The 12,938-nt window shown below is 46.7% G+C and overlaps 1 protein-coding gene across 9 annotated transcripts in view; it reads left to right on the plus strand.

Annotated features, from left to right (window-relative positions):
* The window catches only part of LOC110516816 (cullin-associated NEDD8-dissociated protein 1), a 63,399-nt gene extending 50,674 nt beyond the window's left edge, over positions 1-12,725 (plus strand). For 4 of the 9 annotated variants that reach the window (XM_090228942.1, XM_090228943.1, XM_090228944.1 and 1 more), the window contains 10 exons: positions 141-514; positions 1,176-1,331; positions 2,332-2,427; positions 4,407-4,627; positions 4,780-4,955; positions 5,262-5,357; positions 8,697-8,866; positions 9,973-10,137; positions 10,953-11,060; positions 11,882-12,725. In XM_090228942.1, the coding sequence (XP_090085068.1) occupies positions 141-514; positions 1,176-1,331; positions 2,332-2,427; positions 4,407-4,627; positions 4,780-4,955; positions 5,262-5,357; positions 8,697-8,866; positions 9,973-10,137; positions 10,953-11,060; positions 11,882-12,106 (1,787 nt within the window). In that variant the 3' untranslated portion in view covers positions 12,107-12,725. Of the gene's footprint in view, positions 1-140; positions 515-1,101; positions 1,332-2,331; positions 2,428-4,406; positions 4,628-4,779; positions 5,053-5,261; positions 5,358-8,696; positions 8,867-9,768; positions 9,925-9,972; positions 10,138-10,952; positions 11,061-11,881 lie in introns of those variants that run through there. The other 5 variants (XR_016493833.1, XR_016493832.1, XM_090228947.1 and 2 more) reach the window with 3 other exon arrangements.
* Positions 12,726-12,938: the final 213 nt, after the last annotated feature.

The raw sequence follows: 12,938 nt of genomic DNA on the forward strand, positions 1-12,938 counted from the left end.
GTTGAGAAGTCCATACGGCGAATTTTCAGAATCTGTTGAGGGCTGTTTGTTTACTAATAAATCAGTTTCCCTGCTAGATAAGTGTGTGTGTGTGTGTGTGTGTATATACTTTTCATACTTGCTCTCCTCCCTAATCACAGGCTCCACGTTGAAGATCGACCTTCGACCTATCCTCGACGAGGCGGTGCCCATCCTGGCGTCGTTCCTGCGTAAGAACCAGCGGGCGCTGAAACTGAGCACCCTGGCCGCGCTGGACATCCTGGTGAAGAACTACAGCGACAGCGTGACTCCGGCCATGATCGACGCCGTGCTGGCCGAGCTGCCTCCGCTGATCAGCGAGAGCGACATGCACGTGTCCCAGATGGTCATCAGCTTCCTGACCACCCTGGCCCGGGTCCACCCTCTCTCCCTGGCTAAGATCGGGGGGTCGTCCATCCTCTCGGAGCTCATCTCTCTGGTCAGGTCTCCTCTGCTGCAAGGAGGGGCCCTCAGTGCCATGCTAGAGTTCTTCCAGGTATCTATGGTTACCAGTTCCAGTTTGAACAGATAAGGGAATGATATCTAAACGTCTAGGACAGCGGGTAGATGAGTTCAATTGAGGTACTGTGTTCGTAAAATAGTTTGAGAACCGCTTGTAAAATCAGCTAAAAGATGATCAGGTACTTAGGGCCTACTTTGTCCCTATAGATGATCAGGAAGTTAGGCCCTACTTTGTCCTTATAGATGATCAGGAAGTTAGGCCCTACTTTGTCCCTAGTAGATGATCAGGAAGTTAGGTCCTACTTTGTCCCTAGTAGATGATCAGGTGTTTAGGTACTACTTTGTCCCTATAGAAGATGTTTTATAGATTCTCAAACTGTCACTGCTCAATGTTAATTTGTGGATTTATTAAACACCTCTCTCTGACCAAGCAGTTTTGTAGCACTCAGTAAATTGTATTCTGTTCTTCGGGCTCTGGTGCGTACCGGGGACATCCTCTCTGGGTTAGGGTTGTATTAAAAGCTGTTTTACTGTGTCCTCTCCCAGGCTCTGGTGCGTACCGGGGACATCTTCTCTGGGCTAGGGTTGTATTAAAAGCTGTTTTACTGTGTCCTCTCCCAGGCTCTGGTGGGTACCGGGACATCCTCTCTGGGTTAGGGTTGTATTAAAAGCTGTTTTACTGTGTCCTCTCCCAGGCTCTGGTGGGGACCGGGACATCCTCTCTGGGTTACATGGACCTTCTCCGTATGCTGACCGGTCCAGTCTACGCCCAGAGTGCTGCTCTAACACACAAACAGTCCTACTACTCTATCGCTAAATGTGTGGCCGCCCTGACCCGCGCCTGTCCTGATGTAGGTTCACTGTTCTGCTGACCTTTAGACATACTTCCTGTGTTGTGTTTGTATTCATGTTCTCCTGAAGGACTTTCAGATCTCCTTCCTGTGTTCTGTTCTCCTGAAGGACATTCAGACCTCCTTCCTGTGTTCTGTTCCCCTGAAGGACATTCAGACCTCCTTCCTGTGTTCTGTTCTCCTGAAGGACATTCAGACCTCCTTCCTGTGTTCTGTTCCCCTGAAGGACATTCAGACCTCCTTCCTGTGTTCTGTTCTCCTGAAGGACATTCAGACCTCCTTCCTGTGTTCTGTTCCCCTGAAGGACATTCAGACCTCCTTCCTGTGTTCTGTTCCCCTGAAGGACATTCAGACCTCCTTCCTGTGTTCTGTTCTCCTGAAGGACATTCAGACCTCATTCCTGTGTTCTGTTCCCCTGAAGGACATTCAGACCTCCGTCCTGTGTTCTGTTCCCCTGAAGGACATTCAGACCTCCTTCCTGTGTTCTGTTCCCCTGAAGGACATTCAGACCTCCTTCCTGTGTTCTGTTCTCCTGAAGGACATTCAGACCTCATTCCTGTGTTCTGTTCCCCTGAAGGACATTCAGACCTCCGTCCTGTGTTCTGTTCTCCTGAAGGACATTCAGACCTCCTTCCTGTGTTCTGTTCCCCTGAAGGACATTCAGACCTCCTTCCTGTGTTCTGTTCTCCTGAAGGACATTCAGACCTCCTTCCTGTGTTCTGTTCTCCTGAAGGACATTCAGACCTCCGTCCTGTGTTCTGTTCTCCTGAAGGACATTCAGACCTACTTCCTGTGTTCTGTTCTCCTGAAGGACATTTATTGCCTTTTTTGTTTTGGTGTTTTTTTTCAATCTCAGATTTTTGGTTTGATTACTTCCTCTTTTTGTTTATTTTTGTTTGTTCATTATCTTAACATAATGTTTTATAATGTGATCACTGCCCTAAAGCTTTTTTCCATATTTAATGCATTTTAAATAAAGTTTTATTTGTATTTGTATTAGGAGGGTCCTGCCGTGGTAGGCCAGTTCATCCAGGATGTGAAGAACTCTCGGTCGACAGACTCCATCAGGCTGCTGGCCCTGCTGTCACTGGGAGAGGTGGGTCACACTTTTTAAAAGCACAAATACTCAACATTAACAAAAAGGTGTGTGTGTGTGCATGTCCAAGGCATTTTACGGTTGTGGGCCTCCCGAGTGGCGCAGTGGTCTAAGTAGCTGTGTCACTAGAGATTCTGGGTTCGAGTCCAGGCTCTGTCGCAGCCCGGCCGCGACCGGGAGACCCATGGGGCGGTGCACAATTGGCCCAGGGTCGTCCGGGTTACGGGGAGGGTTTCGCCGGCAGGGATGTCCTTGTCCCATTGTGCACTAGCGACTCCTGTGGCGGGCCGGGTGCAGTGCACGTTGACCCGGACGCCAGGTGTACGGTGTTTTCTCTGACACATTGGTGCAGTTGGCTTCCGGGGTTAAGTAGGCGTTGTGGGAAGAAGCAGTGCGGCTTGGTTGGGTTGTGTTTCGGGAGGACGCACGGCTCCTGACCTTCGCCTCTCCCGAGTCCGTACGGGAGTTGCAGCGATGAGACACGACCGATTGGATACCACAAAATTGGGGAGAAAAAGGGGTACAAAATGTTGAGTTTTACTGCTGCTGGTAGTGGGACGAATAGTGGTTTTGATGGTAGTGGGACGAATAGTGGGTTTGATGGTAGCGGGACTAATAGTGGGTTTGATGGTAGTGGGACTAATAGTGGTTTTGCTGGTAAGTGGGACTAATAGTGGGTTTGACGGTAGTGGGACTAATAGTGGGTTTGCTGGTAGTGGGACTAATAGTGGGTTTGCTGGTAGTGGAACTAATAGTGGGTTTGACGGTAGTGGGACTAATAGTGGGTTTGCTGGTAGTGGGACTAATAGTGGGTTTGCTGGTAGTGGGACTAATAGTGGGTTTGCTGGTAGTGGAACTAATAGTGGGTTTGATGGTAGTGGGACTAATAGTGGGTTTTGATGGTAGTGGGACTAATAGTGGGTTTGATGGTAGTGGGACTAATAGTGGGTTTGATGGTAGTGGGACTAATAGTGGGTTTGATGGTAGTGGGACTAATAGTGGGTTTGATGGTAGTGGGACTAGTGGGTTTGATGGTAGTGGAACTAATAGTGGGTTTGATGGTAGTGGAACTAATAGTGGGTTTGATGGTAGTGGAACTAATAGTGGGTTTGACTAATAGTGGGTTTGATGGTAGTGGGACTAATAGTGGGTTTGATGGTAGTGGGACTAATAGTGGGTTTGATGGTAGTGGGACTAATAGTGGGTTTGATGGTAGTGGGACTAATAGTGCGTTTGATGGTAGTGGGACTAATAGTGCGTTTGATGGTAGTGGGACTAATAGTGGGTTTGATGGTAGTGGGACTAATAGTGGGTTTGATGGTAGTGGGACGAATAGTGGGTTTGATGGTAGTGGGACTAATAGGGGTTTTGATGGTAGTGGGACTAATAGGGGTTTTGATGGTAGTGGGACGAATAGTGGGTTTTGATGGTAGTGGGACTAATAGTGGGTTGGATGGTAGTGGGACGAATAATGGGTTTGATGGTAGTGGGACTAATAATGGGTTTGATGGTAGTGGGACTAATAGTGGGTTTGATGGTAGTGGGACTAATAGTGGGTTTGATGGTAGTGGGACTAATAGTGGGTTTGATGGTAGTGGGACTAATAGTGGGTTTGATGGTAGTGGGACGAATAGTGGGTTTGATGGTAGCGGGACGAATAGTGGGTTTGATGGTAGTGGGACGAATAGTGGGTTTGATGGTAGTGGGACGAATAGTGGGTTTGATGGTAGTGGGACTAATAGTGAGTTTGATGGTAGTGGGACTAATAGTGGTAGTGGGACTAATAGTGGGTTTGATGGTAGTGGGACTAATAGTGGGTTTGATGGTAGTGGAACTAATAGTGGGTTTGATGGTAGTGGGACTAATAGTGGGTTTGATGGTAGTGGAACTAATAGTGGTGTTTAACTGTAGTGGGCTGGTATCAGATGTCGTGACTAGTATCAGTAGTGAAGGAATCATTCATAATGTCTCTGTGGTAGGTGGGACACCACGTAGACCTGAGCGGCCAACCAGAGCTCAAGACGGTCATCCTGGACGCCTTCTCTTCCTCCTCCGAAGAGGTCAAGTCTGCCGCATCCTACGCCCTGGGATCCATCGCCGTGGGCAACCTACCGGAATACCTGCCCTTCGTTCTGGGGGAGATCTCGGGACAGCCCAAGAGGCAGTATCTGCTGCTTCACTCGCTCAAAGAGATCATCAGGTAGGACAGTCCGGCGGGTTAGAGAGGTGTGGAACCCACCCGAAAGGTCGCTGGTTCGAGTCCCGGGGTCGGGGTGACTGAACTGGCTAATTGCGCGGGGTTGCTGTTTTCACCTTGTGACCAACATGGCATCTCTGTTCTGTTCTCTCCAGCTCGGCGTCCGTGACGGGTCTGAAACTTTACGTCGAGGGCGTGTGGACCCTGCTGTTGAAGCACTGTGAGTGTGCCGAGGAGGGCACCAGGAACGTGGTAGCAGAATGTCTGGGGAAACTCACCCTCATAGACCCAGAAACCCTGCTGCCCAGACTTAAAGGATACCTGCTCTCAGGTGAGGAACGGGAACGTGGTAGCAGAATGTCTGGGGAAACTCACCCTCATAGACCCAGAAACCCTGCTGCCCAGACTTAAAGGATACCTGCTCTCAGGTGGGGGACAGGAACGCCCTGTTGGTTTTCATTGGCCCGTTTTGATTGACAAGACTTGATTAAAAAAATATATATATAACAATATTTAAATACAGGTTGTTCATTGTGCATGATATGAATAATTTCATGTAAAGAAATATGACCTGGGTATTAGTTTACTATGATATTGCAGGTATGTCATGTGAAATATTAATGTTTCCTGTCTCCAGGATCATCATATGCCAGAAGCTCAGTCGTGACAGCAGTGAAGTTCACCATCTCAGACCACCCACAGACAATAGACCCTCTCCTGAAAAACTGCATAGGTGTGTCTCATCTCTACTATTTCATCTATCCCATCGCTATCTACTGCTAACCTGTCCTCTTTGACTACTGCAATGGTATCTATATCTGAATGTTGTTACTGAGACAGGCAGACTGCAATGGTATCTATATCTGAATGTTGTTACTGAGACAGGCAGACTGCAATGGTATCTATATCTGAATGTTGTTACTGAGACAGGCAGACTGCAATGGTATCTATATCTGAATGTTGTTACTGAGACAGGCAGACTGCAATGGTATCTATATCTGAATGTTGTTACTGAGACAGGCAGACTGCTATGGTATCTATATCTGAATGTTGTTACTGAGACAGGCAGACTGCTATGGTATCTATATCTGAATGTTGTTACTGAGACAGGCAGACTGCTATGGTATCTGAATGTTGTTACTGAGACAGGCAGACTGCTATGGTATCTATATCTGAATGTTGTTACTGAGACAGGCAGACTGCTATGGTATCTGAATGTTGTTACTGAGACAGGCAGACTGCTATGGTATCTGAATGTTGTTACTGAGACAGGCAGACTGCTATGGTATCTATATCTGAATGTTGTTACTGAGACAGGCAGACTGCTATGGTATCTGTATCTGAATGTTGTTACTGAGACAGGCAGACTGCTATGGTATCTATATCTGAATGTTGTTACTGAGACAGGCAGACTGCTATGGTATCTGAATGTTGTTACTGAGACAGGCAGTCTGCTATGGTATCTATATCTGAATGTTGTTACTGAGACAGGCAGACTGCTATGGTATCTGTATCTGAATGTTGTTACTGAGACAGGCAGACTGCTATGGTATCTATATCTGAATGTTGTTACTGAGACAGGCAGACTGCTATGGTATCTGAATGTTGTTACTGAGACAGGCAGTCTGCTATGGTATCTATATCTGAATGTTGTTACTGAGACAGGCAGACTGCTATGGTATCTATATCTGAATGTTGTTACTGAGACAGGCAGACTGCTATGGTATCTATATCTGAATGGTTTTACTGAGACAGGCAGACTGCTATGGTATCTGAATGTTGTTACTGAGACAGGCAGACTGCTATGGTATCTATATCTGAATGTTGTTACTGAGACAGGCAGACTGCTATGGTATCTATATCTGAATGTTGTTACTGAGACAGGCAGACTGCTATGGTATCTATATCTGAATGTTGTTACTGAGACAGGCAGACTGCTATGGTATCTGTATCTGAATGTTGTTACTGAGACAGGCAGACTGCTATGGTATCTGTATCTGAATGTTGTTACTGAGACAGGCAGACTGCTATGGTATCTGAATGTTGTTACTGAGACAAGCAGACTGCTATGGTATCTATATCTGAATGTTGTTACTGAGACAGGCAGACTGCTATGGTATCTATATCTGAATGTTGTTACTGAGACAGGCAGACTGCTATGGTATCTGTATCTGAATGTTGTTACTGAGACAGGCAGACTGCTATGGTATCTGAATGTTGTTACTGAGACAGGCAGACTGTATCTAATGACAAACTGACCCTAGCCTCCGGCACAGATTATTACAGCATAAATACAGTGCATTCAGAAAGTATTCAGACCCCTTGACTTTTTCCACATTTTGTTACGTTACAGCCTTATTCTAATATGGATTAAATATTAGTTTTTCCCCCCTCGTCAATCTACACACAATACCCCATAATGACATCACAATACCCCATAATGACATTTTTACAAATGTATAAAAAACGAAAATATAACATTTACATAAGTATTCAGACCCTTTACTCAGTACTTTGTTGAAGCACCTTTGGCAACGATTACAGCCTTCAGTCTTCTTGGGTTTGGGTTTCTCTGCAGATCCTCCCAAACTCTGTCAGGTTGGATGGGAAGTGTTGCTGCACAGCTATTTTCAGGTTTCTCCAGAGATGTTCGATCGGGTTCAAGTCCGGGCTCTGGCTGGGCCACTAAAGGACATTCAGAGACTTGTCCCGAAGCCACTCCTGCGTTGTCTTGGCTGCCTGCTTAGGGTCGTTGTCCTGTTGGAAGGTGAACCTTCTCCCCAGTCTGAGGTCATGAGCGCTCTGGAGCAGGTTTTCATCAAGGCTATCTCTGTACTTTGTTCCGTTCATCTTTCCCTCGATCCTGACTAGTCTCCCAGTCCCTGCCGCTGAAAAACACCCCCACAGCATGATGCTGCCACCACCATGCTTCACCGTAGGGATGGTGCCAGGTTTCCTCCAGACGTGATGCTGCCACCACCATGCTTCACCGTAGGGATGGTGCCAGGTTTCCTCCAGACGTGACGCTTGCCATTCAGGCCAAAGAGTTCAATCTTGGTTTCATCAGACCAGACAAATCTTGTTTCTCAAGGTCTGAGAGTCTTTAGGTGCCTTTTGGGAAACTTCAAGCAGGCTGTCATGTGCCTTTTACTGAGGAGTGGCTTCCGTCTGACCACTCTACCCTAAAGGCCTGGTTGGTGGAGTGCTGCAGAGATGGTTGTTCTTCTGGAACTGTGGAGCTCTGTCAGAGTGACCATCGGGTTCTTGGTCACCTCCCTGACCAAAGCCCTTCTCCCCCGATTGCTCAGTTGGGCCGGGTGGCCAGCTTAAGGAAGAGTCTTGGTGGTTCCAAACTTCTTCCATTTCAGAATGACGCAGAAATAGTACCCTTCCCCAGATCTGTGCCTCGACACAATCGTGTCTCGGAGCTCTACGGACAATTCCTTCGACCTCATGGCTTGGTTTTTGCTCTGACATGCACTATCAAATGTAGGACCTTATAAAGACAGGCGTGTGCCTTTCCAAATCATGTCCAATCAATTGAATTTACCACAGGTTGGACTCCAATCAAGTTGTTAGAAACATCTCAAGGATGATCAATGGAAACAGGATGCACCTGAGCTCAATGTCTCTTTAGTCTCATAGCAAAAGGTCTGAATACTTATGTAAATAAGGTATTTCTGATTTTTATTTTTATTTGTAAGCCTGTTTTCACTTTGTCATGATGGGGTATTGTGATGTCATTATGGGGTATTGTGATGTCATTATGGGGTATTGTGATGTCATGATGGGGTATTGTGATGTCATGATGGGGTATTGTGTGTAGATTGATGAGGGGATATTTATTTAATACATTTTAGAATAAGGCTGTAATGTAACAAAATGTGGAACAGGGGGAAGGGGTCTGAATAGTTTCATAATTCACTGTACTGGAGACCGAGACTGATGTTTTTACTGAGACACACTGAGGAAATATAGACGAGAGGAGCTTTTCATTTGACTTGTCGTATACTGATGTTCATTGTATATGTGAAAGGTTCATTGTGACCGACTGTGTTGTTCTGTATTCCAGGTGACTTCTTGAAGACGTTGGAGGACCCGGACCTGAACGTGCGGCGGGTTGCCCTGGTAACCTTCAACTCCGCAGCCCATAATAAGCCCTCTCTCATCAGAGACCTACTGGATACGGTCCTGCCACACCTCTACAACGAGACCAAAGTCCGCAAGGAACTCATCAGAGAGGTACGGGACGAACCAAGCTGATGTTTCCTCTCCTTTTCTGCTTCCGTATTCACACCTTCTGTCGTTCTTCATCTACTCTTCCCTTGTTTTCTGTTATCCCTAGGTTGACATGGCTTTCATTGGTGCTTCCCTTCCTTCCTTCCTTCCTTCCTTCCTTCCTTCCTTCCTTTGTCTGTTATCCTTCTGTCATTCTTCATCTACTCTTCCCTAGGTTGACATGGCTTTCATTGGCGCTTCCCTTCCTTCCTTCTTTCCTTCCTTCCTTCCTTCCTTCCTTCCTTCCTTCCTTCCTTCCTTCCTTCCTTTGTCTGTTATCCTTCTGTCATTCTTCATCTACTCTTCCCTTGTTTTCGGTTATCTCTAGGTTGACATGGCTTTCATTGGTGCTTCACTTCCTTCCTTCCTTCCTACCTTTGTCTGTTATCCTTCTGTCATTCTTCATCTACTCTTCCCTAGGTTGACATGGCTTTCATTGGTGCTTCCCTTCCTTCCTTCCTTCCTTCCTTCCTTCCTTCCTTCCTTCCTTCCTTCCTTCCTTCCTTCCTTCCTTCCTTCCTACCTTTGTCTGTTATCCTTCTGTCATTCTTCATCTACTCTTCCCTAGGTTGACATGGCTTTCATTGGTGCTTCACCTCCTTGTTCCTGCTTCCTTCCTCCCTCCCTTCCTTTTGTGTTTTGTTTTTTTAAGGTTTTAAGTTTTATTGACAAAGGATTTACTTGCAATTCTTGTCCTCTGTCGTCCTACTTTTAGTTGAGTTACTTTAGATAAGAGGGTCTTCTCCCCCCAGGTTGAGTTACTTTAGATAAGAGGGTCTTCTCCCCCCAGGTTGAGTTACTTTAGATAAGAGGGTCTTCTCCCCCCAGGTTGAGTTACTTTAGATAAGAGGGTCTTCTCCCCCCAGGTTGAGATGGGTCCCTTTAAACACACAGTGGACGAGGGTCTTCTTAATTACCTGTCTTCTCCCCCCAGGTTGAGATGGGTCCCTTTAAACACACAGTGGATGAGGGTCTTCTTAATTACCTGTCTTCTCCCCCCAGGTTGAGATTGGTCCCTTTAAACACACAGTGGATGAGGGTCTTCTTAATTACCTGTCTTCTCCCCCCAGGTTGAGATGGGTCCCTTTAAACACACAGTGGACGATGGTCTGGACATAAGGAAGGCAGCGTTTGAGTGCATGTACACACTTCTGGACAGCTGTCTAGACAGACTAGACATCTTTGAGTTCCTCAACCACGTAGAAGACGGACTCAAGGACCATTACGACATCAAGGTATCCTGAACAGCTTCCTGACAGGACTCCGTTATGTTTCAACAATAGCCTGCCTGGAAAGAGAGGTAGTCTGTATGTAGATCAGACAACAGGAGAGAGGTAGTCTGTATGTAGATCAGACAACAGGAGAGAGGTAGTCTGTATGTAGATCAGACAACAGGAGAGAGGGAGGTAGTCTGTATGTAGATCAAACAACAGGAGAGAGGGAGGTAGTCTGTATGTAGATCAGACAACAGGAGAGAGGGAGGTAGATCCGACAACAGGAGAGAGGGAGGTAGATCCGACAACGGGAGAGAGGGAGGTAGATCAGACAACGGGAGAGAGGGAGGTAGATCAGACAACAGGAGAGAGGGAGGTAGATCAGACAACAGGAGAGAGGGAGGTAGATCAGACAACGGGAGAGAGGGAGGTAGATCAGACAACGGGAGAGAGGGAGGTAGATCAGACAACGGGAGAGAGGGAGGTAGATCAGACAACGGGAGAGAGGGAGGTAGATCAGACAACGGGAGAGAGGGAGGTAGATCCGACAACAGGAGAGAGGGAGGTAGATCCGACAACAGGAGAGAGGGAGGTAGATCAGACAACAGGAGAGAGGGAGGTAGATCAGACAACAGGAGAGAGGGAGGTAGATCAGACAACAGGAGAGAGGGAGGTAGATCAGACAACGGGAGAGAGGGAGGTAGATCAGACAGCGGGAGAGAGGGAGGTCTGTATGATTTTAAAGGGCAGGTTGTATAATGCATCACAGGGCCTGTATTGAGGAGTGTTGGTTTATGGGGTTGGAAGATAATGGGGATGTTGTTGTTGTTTATCAGATGCTGACGTTCCTGATGCTGGCTAGACTCTCCACTCTGTGTCCCAGTGCTGTGCTACAGAGGCTGGACAGACTGGTTGAGCCGCTACGTGCCACCTGCACCACCAAGGTGAGACCAGACACACTGTCCCTGGTATCGTACCATTCACAGAGACCAGACACACTGTCCCTGGTATAGTACCATTCAGGGATGTGTTAGAGTCCCATCTCTCTCCAACAATCACCTACATACAGTATGTCAAACCCTCTCTCTCTGTCTCTCTCTCTGTCTCTGTCTCTCTCTCTGTCTCTCTCTCTCTCTCTGTCTCTCTCTCTCTGTCTCTCTCTGTCTCTCTCTCTGTCTCTCTCTCTGTCTCTCTCTCTGTCTCTCTCTCTCTGTCTTTCTCTCTGTGTCTCTCTCTCTGTCTCTGTCTCTCTCTCTCTCTCTCTCTCTCTCTCTCTCTCTGTCTCTCTCTCTGTCTCTGTCTCTCTCTCTGTCTCTCTCTGTCTCTGTCTCTCTCTCTGTCTCTCTCTCTGTCTCTCTCTGTCTCTGTCTCTCTCTGTCTCTGTCTCTCTCTGTCTCTCTCTCTCTCTGTCTCTCTCTGTCTCTCTCTCTGTCTCTCTCTCTGTCTCTCTCTCTGTCTCTCTCTCTGTCTCTCTCTCTGTCTCTCTCTCTGTCTCTCTCTGTCTCTCTCTGTCTCTCTCTGTCTCTCTCTGTCTCTCTCTGTCTCTCTCTGTCTCTCTCTGTCTCTCTCTGTCTCTCTCTGTCTCTCTCTGTCTCTCTCTGTCTCTGTCTCTGTCTCTCTCTCTCTCTCTCTCTCTCTCTCTCTCTCTCTCTCTCTCTCTCTCTCTGTCTCTGTCTCTCTCTCTGTCTCTGTCTCTCTCTCTGTCTCTGTCTCTCTCTCTGTCTCTGTCTCTCTATCTCTCTCTCCCTCTCTCTCTCTCCCCCAGGTGAAGGCCAACTCAGTGAAGCAGGAGTTTGAGAAGCAGGATGAGTTGAAGCGTTCAGCCATGCGGGCGGTGGTCGCCCTCCTCACCATCCCCGAGGCGGAGAAGAGTCCCCTGATGAGCGAGTTCCAGTCCCAGATCTCCTCCAACCCCGAGCTGGCTGCCATCTTTGAAAACATCCAGAGAGACTCGTCCTCCGCTAACATGGAGTCCATGGACACCAGCTAAACTATGACTCTCCCACAATCCCCCTCTTCTTCCTTTCATTCCCAAAACATGATGCCGCAACAGCAACAAAAAATACCTGGGAGGGGGGGGGGGGACACCCTTTTATCAATCGTTCCATGATGCATTGCACTGAATCAGCAACAGTTATAGGAGAAAATAAAAAATAATTGAACTTTAAAACACAACAAATTGTAAAACAAAAAAATACAAGTTAAAGAAAGTTTATCTTTAAAGCTTTTAAGCTCATCGTCACATTTCTCATTTCTAAAAAAAAAAATACTTAAAAAAAAAAACACGAAATAAATCAGTTTTTGGTTTGTTCCATCGTTCCTTATTTTTTGTTTTGGGTTTTATAATAATTCCTGAATTCCACAGGTACCTCCTCCATGCAGATTTTGGATGCTGCTGCAGAGTGACTGTTTAATGCTGAGATGATGACATATGAACTGACTTAAATGGAAACGGACTGACTTGCCTACAGCTTCACTCTACGAACGATGGGATATATATATATATATATATATACATACACACGGCTCCTAACATACAAGACAGGAGGCTTGACTAACACGGGATCTACAGGGGTTAAATCAATAAAATTAAAGCATATTGAGTTCTATGGTTTCTGGACGTTCACTTTTTTTTAGTTTTTGTTACCATGGTTCTTACCGGATCAGATTGGGTTGAATTGAATGGGGGGAGGGTTTATTTTTTGAGTTTGTTACCATGGTTCTTACCGGATCAGATTGGGTTGAATTGAATGGGGGGGGGGGTTATTTTTTGAGTTTGTTACCATGGTTCTTACCAGATCAGATTGGGTTGAATTGAATGG

This window comes from Oncorhynchus mykiss, unplaced genomic scaffold, assembly GCF_057628025.1.
Source record: "Oncorhynchus mykiss isolate SJ-2025 unplaced genomic scaffold, ASM5762802v1 scaffold106, whole genome shotgun sequence".
Taxonomy (NCBI): Eukaryota; Metazoa; Chordata; class Actinopteri; order Salmoniformes; family Salmonidae; genus Oncorhynchus; species Oncorhynchus mykiss.